General features: G+C 38.1%; 2 protein-coding genes across 3 annotated transcripts in view; both read left to right on the top strand.

Moving 5' to 3' along the window:
* Nucleotides 1-3,360: 3,360 nt before the first annotated feature.
* On the top strand, nt 3,361-11,107 carry fgf17 (fibroblast growth factor 17). Its single transcript, XM_008277016.1, has 5 exons — nt 3,361-3,392; nt 3,485-3,521; nt 3,777-3,954; nt 5,705-5,811; nt 10,817-11,107. Exons 1-5 carry the CDS (start codon nt 3,361-3,363, stop codon nt 11,105-11,107), a joined length of 645 nt encoding a protein of 214 aa, XP_008275238.1.
* A 2,781-nt stretch (nt 11,108-13,888) lies between these two features.
* The window catches only part of fkbp15b (FKBP prolyl isomerase family member 15b), a 26,436-nt gene continuing 23,104 nt past the window's right edge, over nt 13,889-17,220 (top strand). For both annotated transcript variants that reach the window (XM_008277015.1, XM_008277013.1), the window contains exons 1-3: nt 13,889-14,046; nt 16,821-16,924; nt 17,016-17,094. In XM_008277015.1, coding sequence (XP_008275237.1) covers nt 13,997-14,046; nt 16,821-16,924; nt 17,016-17,094 — 233 coding nt within the window. In that variant the 5' untranslated portion in view covers nt 13,889-13,996. The remainder of the gene's footprint in view (nt 14,047-16,820; nt 16,925-17,015; nt 17,095-17,220) is intronic.

The following is a 17,220-nucleotide window of genomic DNA, read 5'->3' as shown; positions in this document are numbered from 1 at the left end:
GACACTTTGTAAGACCTGCAGGTCTGATTAGAGTCTTGTTTTCTGTTGGCTTGACCTGATCTGCACTGTTTTGATTGCATCTCCAAACTACATTTTGGGTCTTTCATGTAGTTAAAATTAAAGTATCACACAGTTGTCTGACAGGCACAGAAGGACTACTGCTGATGAGCTAGACAAGCTATGTTAATGAGGCCCTATCTCCTCTTTTTCATCTTTCTATATCCCATTACATAAACATCTTGCTGACAACACAACATAGCTACCGATCTCTAAGTTCCACAGTGATGACAGTGTTTCCTGCAAGAGCCAGCCATACCATCAATTAAAAAATGGCCTGTTAGCTCCTGCAGCTGCAAGCCAAAGATGCTGTCACTGCTACGTCTGTACATTTAGCAAGATGTGAAAACTGTGGAGTTTATAATAGAAGTATTGAATTGTGACTTTGTGTCAGCCAATGTGAGGGGCTTTATTTAAATATTTTGATGTTGTCAGCAAGCTAACAAAGGATCAAATCACTACTCAAATCACTAAAAACATGGTCAGGCTTGCACTGGAACAAACTGATGTTAAAATGCATTGCCTCCAGAGGAAAGACTAAGCAGATTTACAGCTTTCCACGATGCCGTGGCTACAGTACAATGTTAAACTATGTTAAAAACCAGAGAAAAGGCAAGAAAACACAATACACTTAGTGATTAGTTTTTAATTACAAATAGCATGCAAGTCAAGTTAAATCCTTATGAGACAGGGGATGTATACAGCTCAGTCTGTCAAAGTGATGGCATTCTGTAATTCAAACAGAAGTTACTTTTATGTTAATGTTCCTCAAAGTTTCATTCACACACACCTACCACAGTGACAGAGAGAGCCACGGTACACAAGCCATATTTGCCACACACATATAAGACTGAACAGCAAACATCAAGTGATATATAATACATAATAATGCACTAATGAACAAATGCCTAACTCTATACAGCAGTTTATCAAACTGTCCAAACAATCTAGTTTATTTACCTTTTACTAAACACTGAAAATGTTGTCCATGTGTGATGATAATCTAAGTACTACTTTACTAGCAGTCAAATAAAAACATCCAGAAAGCTGTGATCAAGCTGAGCAGAATGGCCACTTTGTAACAAATAATTTAACTGCAGCTCATAAAGTGTGACTGAGTCTAAGAGCTCACTTGTCTAAGGTGAAGAACAATACATAGGGGTTGTTGCCACTCAGTCTTGTTGACACTTTTGCAATGCAGAGGACAGTGAGACCTCATGACAATGGTTTCCAATGCAAAACCAGATCAATATTTGGTGTGAGCATCCTTTGCCTCTAGTTGCACATAGTTTTCAAGGTAATTGACAGGTAGATTGTTCCAATCCACAGTTCTTCTGTGGATTCAGCCTGTCTCAGCCTCCACTGTCTCTTCATGTAATCTCAGACTGATGGCATGGAGATCAGGCCTCTCTGGGGTCACACCATCTGTTGCAGGACTCCTTGTTCTTCTTTGGGGTGAAAATACTTCTTTATGACTCTGGTTAGATGTTGGAGCTCGTTATCCTGCTGTGGAATGAATTTGGGAAGATCAGACACCTCTCTGATAGTAATGCTGATGGAACACAATGTAAACATCAATTAACAAATAAGTCAGTTTGGTCATTCATTTTTTTCACCGTTTTTTTGTCTGTTTATTTGAGTTAATGGACAGGTTAGCGTGTATCACACATGCCCGTCACATTCCTTAGCATAACAGTGACTGTAGGTGTTCCAACTGATGTTCCAGCTGATCATCTTTTGGTATAAAGCTAATGATAACCAGTTAGATGCCTCTCATGCAAAGAGACACACAGACTTGCTGGACCCTGCATCATGTTGTTAACTCATCAGTCACAATACTAAGTGTCTGTTGAGGCTTCTGACTGAAACAATATTGACTGTTGTTACACTAGATGAGAGCTGACTGATGGATTGATTAGCTGACGTCACATAATGAGACGTGTCATCAACAAGTGGAATCATAGCTGCTGGCTCCTGTCAGCCAGTTAAAGGCAGATCAACATGTCAGAGATGCCTAACTGCTGCATTTTCCTACTTTATTGCCCTCGACAGGGGTGACGGTGGTGGTGGGGTCAAGAGAACGTGAGAAGGGCAAGACGTGAAGGCACTTGAAGCTTCATGTTACACTGTTGTTCACAAACCTCGCCTCATCTGGACCCAGCAGCTACCAAAATACACAGCCATTTTTGTTATATCAGCCTCTTTGCTACTCTTTTTTTCTTTTCTTTTCTGTTCTTTTCTTCTTTTTTCTTTTCTTTTCCCCTCGCCTTTCTCTTCACCTCTTCTGTATATTTCTTTCCTCTTTTTTAAAAAAAAATCTTTCCTTTTCCTTTTTCTTTTGTCTCTTTTTCTTGTCTTCATTTCACTTCTCTCTTCTTCTCTTTTTTTTTGTTTCTTTTGTCTTCTTTGGTTTTCTTTTCTATTGTTTCTCCCTTTTCTGTTTTTCCTCTTCTCTTCTGTGTCCTGCTCATCTCTGCTCGTTGATTGCTTATTATGAGAGGATGAAACAGGCCTTTTGTCCACATGGTGTGTTTTGGGCTCTGCTTACATGTGCTGGAAGTGTGACCACTTAACAGCAGATAAAAGGTAAATGTTGGAGGGTTGGAAGGCTTTTTTAACACCCCACTGCCATGTCCATAAGGTGCCATGAGGCTCCTCACTTTTAAATACACTTCATCAGTGATGTACATTAAAGGTAGAGTGGGGGACAGACTGAGAGACATTTGTTCTTTGCCAGTTTAATTCCTAAATAAGTTTGTGATGTTTGCTTTTCATTCAGCTCCTTGTAAAGAATGTGAATGTTTTAGCCCCCCGTATGCATCTCCTTATTAAATAATCGTTAGGGGTCCTGTTGCTGTGCCCACCCACAACAGAAAGACTTCAGGGAGGGACTTTCGCCTTTCAACATTTAACCAGTGAGCAGCCGGATCTCGGTGAGACAGTGGGCTTTTCAAAACCTGAAATTAACCCCAGCAGACTGCACGGATCCTGGAGCCCTCACACTCCAACCCCAGCGATGTAATGACGAACCTACAGGCTCGCGGCTTCTAGAGGATGTATGTGCTTGTGATGCGCTGCGCGGATCTGTTGGAGAGCTCTTCACCACCCAGTCAGCTGGATCAGAGTTTTGATAACTGTGAGGGGAAATAACTGCGAGGACACATCAGAGCCTGCGTTGGTTTGGATGGGCAGGTCAGGAGTGCATATGCAACACACTGTGAACCGTGGATTTATTTACCGCATCCTTCTGGGATTTATCTGCCTCCAACATCCCTTTATTGATCGGGCGAACCAAGAAGGAGAATGTATGGAATAAACCAGCGCTGCATTTACATGTAAGGAGACTGATTTTATCTGTAAACTCTCGTTGTATGATTGCCATGAAATGACTTCTTTATAATCATTTATTTTATTGTTGCTTCTGCAGATCGTTCAATTTGTTTGTGCTGTGGTGTCACGCTCAGGTAAGGAGAAAACTTTGTCAACTTCATCTTCTAACGTTGGAATTGGTTGTATTTAGACGTTGCTGGCTAAAAAAAAAAACCCTTCAACATCAACTTTAGTTCTGGCTATGTGAGATACGATTAGTTTTATGTGTTTAGTTAATACAGAGGTGGCCCCTATTTATATATCCTGGTTCTGAAATTGGCTCTACTTTTCTTTATCCCAGATTAGAAAGACACAATTATGTATTTTATTTTTCCCTTTGCATAAAAAAGGGGGAGAATCACCCGTCTCCTAATTTTAACCAGTATGTGAGGACGCAGGGCGCAGTGACGGATCAGCTCAGCCGCAGACAGGTCAGGGTTTACCAGCTCTACAGCCGCACCAGCGGGAAGCACGTCCAGATTCAGGGCAAAAGGGTCAGCGCCACCGCCGAGGATGGAAACTTGTACGGTAAGACCACGACCTGGTAGCACATCTGACTCAGTGTTTCCAACAGTGAAGCACCACAATGATCCTGAAAAGATACAGTCGAGAATCTCTTGGAAATAAATGAACCCACAGTTCAATTATCAACGCAGAAATTACGCACAATATTCCATTGGAGCTATCAACGTTACTATATCACCACAACTCATTAAAAAGAGCTTTTTCTTTTTTGAATTATTATCTTGCAAATATGCATTTATTCAGGTGGCTCCTGAATTCCTTCTTTATGTGTATAGTGTATAGTCACAGAAGGTCCTATAAAAACACTTAACTCTACATTCACTGCATTTCCAATAACCTCAAACACTCTCAAATGAAAAAATAAAATAAAATAAATTGTATGACCAAATGAGAAAGATTTTATGTTACAACTGTGTTTTTTAATATGGGGCACTGGAAATGGTATCACGTTGCTCTTCCAGTGCAACACAAGCAAAATATAAAGCATTTTTCATGAAAATGGCCCACATTGGGTAAATTGAGGCAGGACTGCCTTCTTTATCAGAATGTAAATACCAGCCTACTGTTAGTGGGCTGGTATTTGCATTACTAGTTCATTATGTCTGCACCAACACCAGCAGTTGTGTTCCTGTTTCATGTATTGCAGTAAAAAAGCATTGAAAATACAGTAACAAACTGGGAAACTGTTTTAAAGTGTTTTTAAAATGTAGCATGCAGAATATTTTTATATCATAATAATTATAGGAGTCTGAGTATTGTGAGTTTAAAAGACTCTTAGGTCCTCTGTAACTTGCATGTGCTGGGAATAAATAAGAGATACAGACTGAGGCTAGTTCAGACTGATATTTATATTCTAGTTTTTAAGAAGGCATCGGCTAGTCAGCATTAGAAAGCTCAGAGTAATTCAGCCTCAAAGCAACGGTCTGCATATATTTGTGTTTAAGGTTTGACCCAGTTTTGTAGAACTTGGTAGTTTTGTAGATGTAGTAAATGGCAATAAAATGTTTGGAAATTTTTTCGAGGAGATAAGTAAAACTCCTCAGTTTTGTGGGTCCTAACAGCATAGCCACAGAGCCCCTGCTGGGGACTGACGTAACAAGCAGCAGTTTCACCTCCAGCCCTCCGTCCCTCCCTCTGTGAAGTCTTTTCAGGCCTATATGTTAATTCAGCCTCCCTACTGTATCCATGAAGACATCGTCTGGCAAATTAGCAGCTGATTAAGACAAGTCCTTTGTCTCTGTGGTCACAATACACAAGGCTTTTGTAATGCCCAAAGGACATAATTAACTGCAGGATAAAACCAATTGAGAATGTATAGTCTGCTTCCGATGCAGCTCTTTAATGGTCAGTGATAACATTTGTTTAATCGGTCAGCTTATTCACTTTCAACAGTTAAAATGTTAGTCTGGGCTTTAAGCTCAACAGTCTGTGAACTGAAAAACAACAATGCACATTTAGTAGAAAATAAAAGCAAATTCTGATACAAACAGGAGCACAGTGGCCGGAAAATATTACAAACTGCATAATAACAGACCGGAAATGTTGTTTACATCTTACATTCTGAGCAAAGTTTAAACTGTTACTCTTCATCACAACCTAGTCTCAAAAATATTTGACATTCACAAAGGCTAGTGCATGTGCGTTATAGCACATTATGCAGCACTTCAAAACTGTAAACACCCAAAAATGAATTTGCGTTTAGTGGCCGTGTCTTTATACTTTGTCCTCAGCTCTTTTATTTTCTTTCTTACAGCTCGTCTGTTTGTTGAGACAGACACCTTTGGCAGTCGAGTGAGGATAAGAGGTGCAGAAAGTGGGCGTTACCTCTGCATGAATCGGAAGGGCAAACTTGTCGGAAAGGTAAAAGATAGATTTCCTGATTCTCTTAATTGCAGTGTGATTGGAAGGGCTATTGGCTACAGATATTATAACTTTACTTACTAATGCTGAACATGAATCAATCTTAAATTAAAGTCACAACTTGAAACAATGCAAATAGCAAGTTGTTGTAAAGGCTGTAATTTAGTCTATACATTGTGTGGCTATTAACCCTCTGAACACCAAACAGTTTCTGGGCCTTTCTTTGCCTCGTCACATTTTTACTCACCGTGGGCTCATTTGTCACTGCAACGTATCGCAATGGATGCAGCACAACCATGGCTAGAAGTATGGAGAACTATGTCTTCTGTGGTATATAATAAAGTTATAATTGCCATAAATTTGAAAAACATAAAACAGCAGTCACATGTATTTTGTTATATATTATACAAAAAGAAATAAACTTGGAATCAGCTTGTCTAACACTTTTCAACACAGGCATTACCAATAATGAAAAAATGGTGGCTCTATATGCTGTAGATATTTGGCTACTCACAATTTTAATTTGCTCCCATACTTGTCTTCTATCTACACTAAATTTCCTGAATTTTTACTACATGACTCCAAGCTGAGTCATATCTCAGTTTACGGTTGCACCAATTTTAAAGTTTTTACAGAATCCTGTTGATGCAGATTGATGATTTTTGGGTGAAATTTTTAAATGTGACATGTGGAATGAAATGATTTTGATGAAAGACAGCATTTTAGAATTTGATTTGGTTTATTTTGCTGATGGAGCCACATGTCACAAATGATTAGCTTAAAGACTGTCAGAAAGCTAAAGATCTTTACATTTTCTCAGTCTCTGATAAATCATGTAATTTTGGTGATTTTTTAAAGATAACATGCTATTCTAACCCACTTCTGCTCTGTGGAGTTTAGAAGGTTAAATGAGACAAATACTGCAATTTATTTGTATTTAATTTTGTTTAAGGTTTCCTATTGATCAGTGTATACTGTGTGGTTTGAGTTGCACACTGTGGTTCAATTGACATAAGCCCTGTCTCATTTTTTAACAGCCATACCTCGAACATTTTGCAACACATTTGACCCAGGATTTAAACAATTGTTTCATTCAATCATTCATTCTTCTGTGACAGTCAGGCTTTTGGTAGTGCTACATTACATGCTTTTAATCTATACCACAGTGAATATTGAACTTGAGCTTGACTTTAAAAAAATCTATAGCACAAATCAAGTCGGAATATTCCATCAGAATTATCGCAATTAGATCCTTTACCCAAATCCTGCAGCCATACTTTCAATGAGTAAAAGTACCAATTAAGTGTTGTTACAAGAAAAGAGAAAATTGAAGTCTTAATGTGCTAAAATCAAGTATTCAAATTCTGTTGTTTAAGCAGCAAGTGCATCAATCTTCGCAGATTAAGGCAACGTAAAGCAAATATTTTAGAATATGCAATCTGGATCAAATGTACTCTGATGGTGTAAAAACCAGCCATGTGAGGTTAATGAATATAAACCCCACTGATCAGTGGATAGAAAGGTCTCCACACTCTAAAAAATAATCCATCCATTATCTCCACACCGCTTAATCTTCACTTGGGTCGTGGGGGGGCTGGAGCCTGTCCCAGCCGACTCAGGGTGAAGGCAGGGGACACTCTGGACAGGTCACCAGTCTATCACAGGGCCACACATAGAGACAGACAACCAAGCACACTCACATTCACACCTACAGACAATTTAGAATCACCAATTAACCTCAACATGTTTTTGGACTGTGTGGGAGGAAGCCGGAGAACCCAGAGAGAACCCACGCTGCACAGAGAGAACATGCAAACTCTGAAAGATTCCGATGCCCCCACCAGGACGCGAACCGGCAACCTTCTTGCTGCAAGGCAATAGTACTACCAACTGCGCCACCCTACAGCCCTCTAAAAAATAATGTTTAGGATAAAAAAAAAAACTAAAAACAACACTGGAACAGTTTGTGTCTGAATGAGAAACACATTGTAAAACGCTTTGAGCATCACTCAGGCAGAAAGGTGCTGTACAAGTGTAAACCATTTACTTACAGTCCTGACCTAAAGGCAAAGAAAAATGTAATATCAAACCAATTTCATGAAGCTACCTCAGTTAACAGTTAATTCTTTTGTCAAGACAAACCATCAAACTGATGCAACTTGAAAGGCTTATCTAAATAAGTAAATTAGATTATTATTATTATTATTATTTTTGCAACAGTAGGGAAAATAGGTCCATTGAGTTACCGCAGTTATCTCATCACTGGAAAACAACATGCGGAAATTCAACTCTTCTGGAAAAAATCTTCTTTCGAGGGCTGATCAGATTGCACATCCACTAAAATACACACTGTAGCTCTTGCAGTAAAGCTCCAGTCCACTGTCATTGTAGTCTCATAACTTGTCAGTCACCCCAGGACATGATGTACTACTGGAAAAAAGGAATCCTCACAGGCCAAAGTGAGAGTCACTCGGTCCTGTTGGCCATGGCTGACAGCAACAAGGGAAAAGTATTCTCCCATCCTAGACTGCCCGATGTGTTTGGTCAGATGTCAACACTCCACTTCCTTCATGGAAATGGAAAAGATGGATTCACACATCTGGCTGACATGACAAGTCATAAATCTATTTCTCATCATGGTTTAGAGGTGTTGAAATTGTGGCTGCTGTGATGTCTGTTTAGAGATAAGAAGTAGGCTACTTTCAGAAAAAGAAATAACCAGATCAACAGGAGACAATGTATGAGTGACAATGAAGCTTCTTTCTTTAGTAGGACAATTCTTTTTAACGCTTCTGTGCACGTAAATATGGAGCTGTCACATTCTTTCTGTGAGGTTTTTCTGTTTTTAGGTTTTTACCTGTTAACCCCCCAAGCAATTCCAGCCAGAAGTAAGGACAACTCAAAAGATATTTTGTGCAGAATAACAAGTTATAAAGACACAAATCATTATTTATTTTACAAAAAAGCACACACACACACACACACACATTTTGGAATCAACATTTTTCAAAAACAATGGTGACTACATACTTTAACATTTACTACTCACATTTTGACCTTGTTCCCATACTCGTCTCCTCTCTGCTCTGTGTAAATGCAGCCTGCAGTCCCATTCCTGTTGGTCTCAGCTGAGTCACAAATGGCTTCATGGTTGCTGAGTGTACGTTTTTTGGTTTTTTTCCCCCCCAAAATATTCTTGTTTATGCTAGGTGGCAATTATTTGAATTTGAATTTGAATTTGAAATGCAGAACAAAGTGATTTTGATTAAATATTACAATACTAAGCCTAGATTTGGTTATGTTTCCCAACAGACAGCATGCCATAGATTAGTTGGAGGCCGGTCAAAAATGAACTACAGTTTCTGACTCTGATAAATGATATGATTTTAATAACTGTTTTTTAATCAACCTGCCTTTTAAACCTGCCTTTGGGTTTTGGGATTCAAAAGGGAAATCAAAAACCAACAAAGGATGTATTGTGGTACATAATGGTTACTTTCGCAGCAACATTTCATTGCTTTACAGAAGTTAACTTATAAAATCAAATGTTACATTTCTTTTTTCTTCTATATCCTTTTCAAGATTTAGATGAGTATGAGGCAAACTCCAATGCAAAACTTCACTGAAATGTCTTGATTTGTGTTTTACATGTTTGACTAAAAGACAGTGTTCAAAAATGTATCCTTCAGTGTTGATAGATCATTTTTCATGACTTGTAACCACTCTGTTGTCTTGAGCCACAGGTTGATAATCAGGCAGTCCATTTCATCATTATTTTCATATTTAAACAATTTTAGGAAAAATAACAGCAAATACAGCTGCTTTTTTCACAACTGCTCTGTAAACTTTACTTAACGTGACCTCTCAAGTGTCTGGCTTTTGATGATATGAACAGTTCTTTTGACTAGCTTACAAAACTCAAGAAAGATTACTAAAGAATTTGTTTAAGATTTGAGTGTTTTGAGGTTTTGGATTTGAGTTTTGATTCAGCAGTCTTCCTTATGCTTGTGGTTGCGTGTGCTGAGACATACACTGTATTCATGCTGTTTGAATAGTAATTTACTCAAACTTGAAATTAAATATTCTAATAATTTGACATACTAGAGTTCAGTTTTTCATGCTATAAGTTTGTTACCTAAATTGAAAAACAAAAATCATTAAATATCTTTTGTTAGATGTAACAAATATTGACTACATGAAGGTTTGCTTGTATTAATGTAATAAGGGGAAAAAAAATGAACTTCATGATCTATATGTGATGTACCTGCATCTACACTGCTGCCACTACTCTTGCTGCCTAGACTGCTGTTTATGTTTTATATCCAACTCATTGTCCTGTACATATTACTGTGTATTTCTTGACCTTCATTACTGGGATATTTTTATTGACAAAGCAGCACTCGGGAAAACCCCTTCTTACCTTTGGAATTTTCTATCACTGATGAACAGCTGCTATAATTCTTCCTCATCTAAAGGGCTGCTCTACAGGGACAGAACAGCCTTCTGCTATTTGGCACCCTGGTACTGTAATAAAAGATTACACTGCAGCTTCATAATGTGTGTCTTACTGGCAGAGTTTAAAGCTTTGATCAAAAGATATGTAACTGAAGAGTGTAATTACTAAAACTGGTTTTTGTTTGTACCTTGGTTGATTTGATATACTTTATGTTTTTTCCATGTTTGTCTGTGACGGTCTTCCTTAGTGTTCTGATCTTTCAGATCTCTATCATGGTCTGTCTCTTGGCAAGGTCTTCCTTAGAAAAGAGACTTTAATTTCAAGAAACATCCTGATTAAATAAAGGTTAAATAAATCTAAGGGGAAAAAAGACTGATATTTTAAAAGCTGTGATATTGAATGAATTGGATATTGGTGATGTAACTGCTTGACATAGTCCTTGAAATGCAGCAATCATTCGGTGTGATGTGTATTTGAATTAATCAAAACACATGTACCCTGTGTCTATCCATCTTTAAAACATAAAACCTCTTTTGTCTCCTCACACAGCCCAACGGCCGCAGCAGGGATTGTATCTTCACAGAGATAGTACTGGAGAACAATTACACAGCCTTCCAGAATGCTGAGTATGAGGGCTGGTATGTGGCTTTCACCAGGAAAGGGAGGCCCATTAAAGCCTCCAGGACGAGAGAGAACCAGAGAGAGGTCCATTTCATTAAGAGGCTACACACAGGCCCGCCCCCCTTTCCCAACATGGACCAAAGCAAACACTTTGACTTCATCCGATTTCCAGGCACACGTCGAGCGAAGCGGAACAGGAAATCACGTACCTCTTCCTAACACGCAGCAAAAGCAATGGACTGATGACAGTTATGATATAGGAAGAAACAGATGTGATTTTATTTTTGTATATTTTTGATAGGTAAAAGATGGCTCAAATGCCATCAATCTAATATTGCTGTAAAATGATCGTGTGTAAATACTGAAAGAGAGTAAAGCAGATGACTTATATTTAATCGTCCTGCGTGTATGTGTGGATTGGTGAGAAGCTGCAAATACAATTTCCCAGAGGTACCCCACCAAAGGGATCAGCAAAGTTCTATCTAATCTAATCTAATCTAAAATAAGGAGGGACCGCTATGACTGTAGGGTAGTTAGCATGTAACTACAACATGACAAAGACATCAGCCAATAACATTGTTATGTAAGTATAAATGAAGCACTTTCAAAGTTCTAATCACTCATAAATTAACATTCAGCTTTAAATAATGCCTTATTTTATACAAGTTTCTTCATTTCCCCATTTATTTTACAATCTCTGAAGTAGGGGGTGGATGAAATAGTTGATTATTCAAATTTGGTTTGAACAGGGCAAAACTTTCTTAAATATGAATATTTATTTCTGTTAGTTTTACACAGGAGCAAATTCAACAGATTTAGATGAGTTGCTTAATGAAAGTAATGTTTACTTGGGCTCCAGAGAATAGTGATCTGCTACATTTGCTGATTTTTGACATGGTATACACTTAACAAATTATCAGATTTACTGATGATGAAAATAGTTGTTCTCCTTTGGTGGAATAATGAAAAATGATGTGCCGGTTTCTTTGTGCAAGTGCCTTACACACTGATAAAAAACAGGAAACTGAAGTAAGCTGAAAAAAACTATACCAAAGGTACTGAAAATAACACCTTAACAACTTAATTTTTTTCTTTTTTTAAATTTCCACCTGAAAAACATTTTCTAAATTCAGTCAGTAGCAGCTCCACGACTATGAAGCTAAACTGGATATTTTTGCGCTATGTGGATAAGAGACACAATGAATACACTAAGTCTTCATCAACAGGCCATAATGACATTCAAATCCCTCAAAATGTAGTGGTTAGGCTCAAAGGGACCTTTAGGAAGTTGCAAAAGCCAGGAAAATATTTTTAATCTGAGGTGAAATGTATTCATTCCTACCTCATATTCAGTCAGGCTGTCCTGGCACTTAATGTTACCTACAGTGACGGGTCACCCTAAAGATAAATCCTATGAAGTTTTTATAGGGATCTATGATGCACTGAAATCTCCAAATCCTGCTCCAAGCGTGATGCCATAAATAGTTTTTAATCTTGAGGGAAATTTTTGGTTTTAGAATGCTGGGTGAACCTCATGGTGGTGTTAAAGGAAACGTCAACTAGGGACTAGGAAATAAAAGACTAAAATAAATGGTGATCTGCAGGCATGAGTCATGAGACTGCATTAAAACTGAAAGTAGGAAATGTGATGCGAACGTAATGGGATCTACTTTTATCACCATGACAGGAAAACAGCTGATAACAAACTGCTGGGAACACACAAGCACTAAATATTTTTATTTAGTAAAATATATGACAAACAATGAATAACATAATAACAAAAATCTCTTGTTTTCAAGGAAAGCATGTTGAAAAGTATATTTGTGAATGAGGATTTTTTTTTTTTTTTTACAAAACAATAAAATATGAACACATTATAGAGGCTTTTTAATTATGTCTACTGTATGTTGTTACATTTGCGGCATGAAGAACATGAAAACTAGGACCACATATTAACAACACATTGAAAAAAATGTGCTCTTTATGGTTCCATATTTTTCACATGTGCTGCCATATGTTGTGACATGTGGAAACATGTTTTCCACATGTCACATGGTCACATCTGAAAAACATGATTAATATGATTTTTCTGTAATTCTATTATAGAAAAAGAATTCTATAATTCCATCCATGTAGGTTGAGATGATGGGTCCTTGGTGTATTGATTTTGAATTGAGTTTGTTTGTTGTTTAATTCATACTATATGTGAATTTTTTTTTACTTTTTCATAAAAGCATGAAACTCGTTTAACTTGAACAGTTTTCAGAACATTTTCACAAAAAAACTTTATCACAGCTATGGCAAGTATTTTACTCTCTAAAATAACCAAGTGATGTATTTTGCACCGTATCTTCAGAAGCGAGCGACGTGGTTAAAGGATTGTAATGATACCTTATCACATTGTAAACTGTTCAGTTAAATCATTTGTGGTGAATTCAGAGAAGGTAAGAGGCTAGACTTTAAAATCTTCTGCCTTTTGCTCCTGACAATACAGCGCCTGTAAAGAAAACATACACCTTCAAGAAATATTATTTTATGTTTGATTGATTTGTTGGTGTTGAATCCGTTCTTCATCTCCTTCAGTCTTCTACTGTGTACTTTAAGGAGGCTAGTTTTTGCATTAGCAATTCCCCTTGCAGCCATTCATGCAGCCACAACTTTGGACATCAAGTATGTACTGGCTTGACCACAATGGTCTGAAAAATACACAACCTTCCTCTTCCTCTTCTTATTAATGTTCTATTCATTCCATCATGCTACTCATCAGTGGTTCTACAGTAATGCCCCCCCCATCAGTGACGTCAGAGGTCACTGTGATGCACACTTGATGACTGAGCAGCACTTTAGACTCATGATGACTTTGTGTTTCTTTCCTCCTAACGATTGAATCCTGCAACAATCGAACATGTGTTTGGGCTCTGAAATATAAACCGTGTGACAGCCTTTGTCGCCCTCCAGAGGTGTTTGGGAGAGACTGAAGTGGGTCAGGTGGACAGTCAGCTGATTCCACCAAAAACAGGAAAGGGAAGTCACATCCTAGGTATGTTACACAGCTAACTCATTTGTGCATTTGTTTTATTTAATAGGAGAAAACTCCAGAGTTAAAACATGTTCGCCGGAGACGACGAGGACGGGGACTTCTTGTCTCCAACAGGAGGGTGAGTTTATTTTTTTCCACCAAACTAACGCGCTTTAGCATTTGAGCTAACTAGCTTATGAGCATGTAGCTCAGGTTAACTGTTGTCGTCTATGGACGACGTTTCATATAAAGCTGACCATTTATTGCGACCTTGTTTGTATGTGTTTGTACGCCTTTCAAAAATACAGGCAAGTACAGGCTGTTTCTTTCTTCCTTTATTTTTACATCAATTTTTTGGGTCCGCTCATGGTTTTCGCCATGAAGCACATATTTCAATAAAGGTTATAACTTTATTTCATTGTTTCTATGATTCATCCAAGAAATGTGAAGCACTGTAGACCAGTTAAAATGCTGTGATTTTATGTAAGTAACTGAACAACAGTGATCTGATAGTGATTGAAACCCAACTTAATATTGAGTTTACCCTCACTGCAATGCCAAACATAGATTTATTCTAGTAGTTTATTTATCTTAGTCAGTGAATAAAAGAAAAGTTTAAGTGAATTTTGCGACTGTTGCTCCCATAAAAGATTGGCAGCTACAAAACGTTTTCCTCCTACAGTTAATGTAATCAATGAACGGACAGTCTGTGGACAATTAGACAAGACTACACCACTGCCCTGCTCTGATTTGTTATCACATTTCTTCACTGAATTTGTTAGTTGACTTTGTAGGTTTTATTAAGTTCTTCAGACTGTCTGTCTCATTCAAGTCTACATGAAATTTGATCTAAATTTACTTTGAAGCCACTTAACAAGCTGCTTCCTGTTATGCAGACGTTGGTTTTTATGTTATAATCTACCAAGGGACATTTATTGGCTTCTGTTAAGTTACTGTCTTATACCACACCTCTAGTATCGAAATGTGGTGTTTTACAGTCAGCTCAAACAGTGTCATAAAATATTCAGTTTTCGCTGCAGCAGGAACCAAACTGTGGCCCTTCTGTTATTACACAGACTCTATTACAGTTAATATACCTTCTCATTCAGCTATGAGGCATTCACTTACAGTTTTGCCAGATTCTCAGACTGATCAGCATGCAGTGCTTTTAGGCACTGCATGACCCATGTTTGATAGCAGCACTGTGTGCATGAACTGGTGGGATAAGCAGCCAGTTTTGGAGGGAGGAGTGCCATGACGGCTAATTCCTCTCACATGCTGCTTGTTAGAGAAGGTGAAGGCTTCTGCCACAGCCTGTCTCTGTCATCAGAGACCCAGCACTCCTTCGGTTTAGTCTTCTGCTGCGCTGCTGAATCTACCATAGTGGTGTGACAGCAATTAGGCGATGGGAGTTCAGGCGTAGATCGGGAGAGAAGCACTGGAATGTACGGATTTTGACTCACATATGCAAACAGGGTGCCACTCCTCATCCCAGTTCCTTGCCGTCGGAGATGAGGGCCTCAAGGTTTTCAACATGTCTGTTCTGGGAGATATCAGTGATTATCAGTGGAAGGAGTTCCAGGGGTCAGTACGAGGTTGCTGTGTAGAGCTGCCAGGATCAGTCAGTTGATTGAAAGAAAATATACATCAGACTTTTTTGATGAAAAAATGGAAAGTACTTGCTGTTTTCAGCTTCTATAAAGGTCACAAACTATTTATGGATTAATTGAAAAACTAATCTGAAGATGAAAAAATCATTGTTGGTTGCGGCTGTGCTGTTTAATCCTATCTCTTGGAAAGTATAAAATGTGTGCCTGCGATTGAGATGGTAGTTGTAATGATTTTGCGGCATTTGTGTATTGTATCATATAGGTAATGCTTAATTGTTTCATCACTGGAATTGCTAAAGAAGTATTTTTTAGTCTGAAATGTCAAATGTTTGCTTGTTCTGGATCTTCAAATATCCAAGATTTGCTGCTTTTCTTTGTTTTATATCAATGTATATGAAAGAAGGTGTGAATATAAAAGTTCATTCCAATGTAAAATTGTAAAAATCTTGACTCAAAGTCCACTTCCTTTTTATTTAAGTGGATGGCTCAGCTGTCATAGAGGGAGTCATGTAGCTATGCAGTGCAATCCAAGACCATGTAATGTAGCTGGAAGCTCAGAAAAAAAGAGTAAATCCTATTAAAGTTCTGTTTTATTTGGCAAACAACGTTGTCTGAGGCCAGGTTTTTTTCCCTGACTTCCTCAGTAAATTGGGATTTTTTATGCAGAGCATCCAACAGCCACAATTAGTGAGCAAATCTCTCCCACTGAGGGAGACATGCAATGCTGTTGAAAGCTCCTGTGGAAATTCATTTTAAGATTTGCATATTGCTTCATAGTAACTGAGCAGACTTATTTGGCTGAGAAAGAGAATGACATGAGGTTGAAAGGTGATAAAGCTAGTAGCTGTACTTCAAGTTAGGTTTTTTTTTTTTTTGCCAAATTGCCTTTTTTCCCCCACATTTTTCTTCTAAAAAAAAAAACTTTTCTTAAATCTGTTGTACTGAATGATTCATAGGTTAATCAAAAAAGACAGATTAATTGATAAAGAAAATGAATGTTTGATGCAGCCCTATAGTTTGTGTGGACAGAATGTAGCTCATTGTCTCCTTGACTTTTAAGATTTTGTGTGGACTAAAATGGCGTTGGAAGCTGTGAATGTGCAGTTGCAGCAACGATAACTCCTACAAATCCCTCATATTAATATGAAAGGCTTGATCAGCTTTCCCCTTAATGAAGTAACTGTCCATTCAGTGTGGCGGATATTTTTGTCTATTGAGTGTGAAGTGGAATAAACTTCATCTGACCATGCAGTAAATCATCAATTTAATAGCCAATGTACCCACATTTTGTACCATTTTGCAGAGCCAAGTTGGCTTCTTTGTTTGGACTAGACCAGGAGGCTAGTCAGGGAAACGAGTCGTTCCAGTACACAGCCCCCAAACAGCCCAGAAAAAGCTCCAATCCAGGTAAAACCATCCGAACAGAGCCATCTGTCACAGCATATCCAGCCGTGAGGCTGCGCTTATCATGTGTTTAACATTTGTTTTTTGTTTGCAGCACCAACCAATCAGAAACCAGCTCCACAACCTGGAGCCCCTGCTGTGTTGTTTGCCACAGCAGCACAAGCCTTCAGATAGTGAGTTTTAAACCCTTCTGAAGTACTTCTCGGAATTTTCCTCATTATTAAGTATTTTCTAAATGTTCAATCCCCCTTTTCTTTGCAAAGCTTAAAAGCGTGATTTAGTCTATATTTGAAGTCACA

The sequence above is a fragment of the Stegastes partitus genome, unplaced genomic scaffold (assembly GCF_000690725.1).
Source record: "Stegastes partitus isolate 25-593 unplaced genomic scaffold, Stegastes_partitus-1.0.2 Scaffold86, whole genome shotgun sequence".
Classification (NCBI taxonomy): domain Eukaryota; kingdom Metazoa; phylum Chordata; class Actinopteri; family Pomacentridae; genus Stegastes; species Stegastes partitus.
Note: the sequence above shows the minus strand (reverse complement) of the source record. Positions and strands in the feature narration are given on the sequence as shown.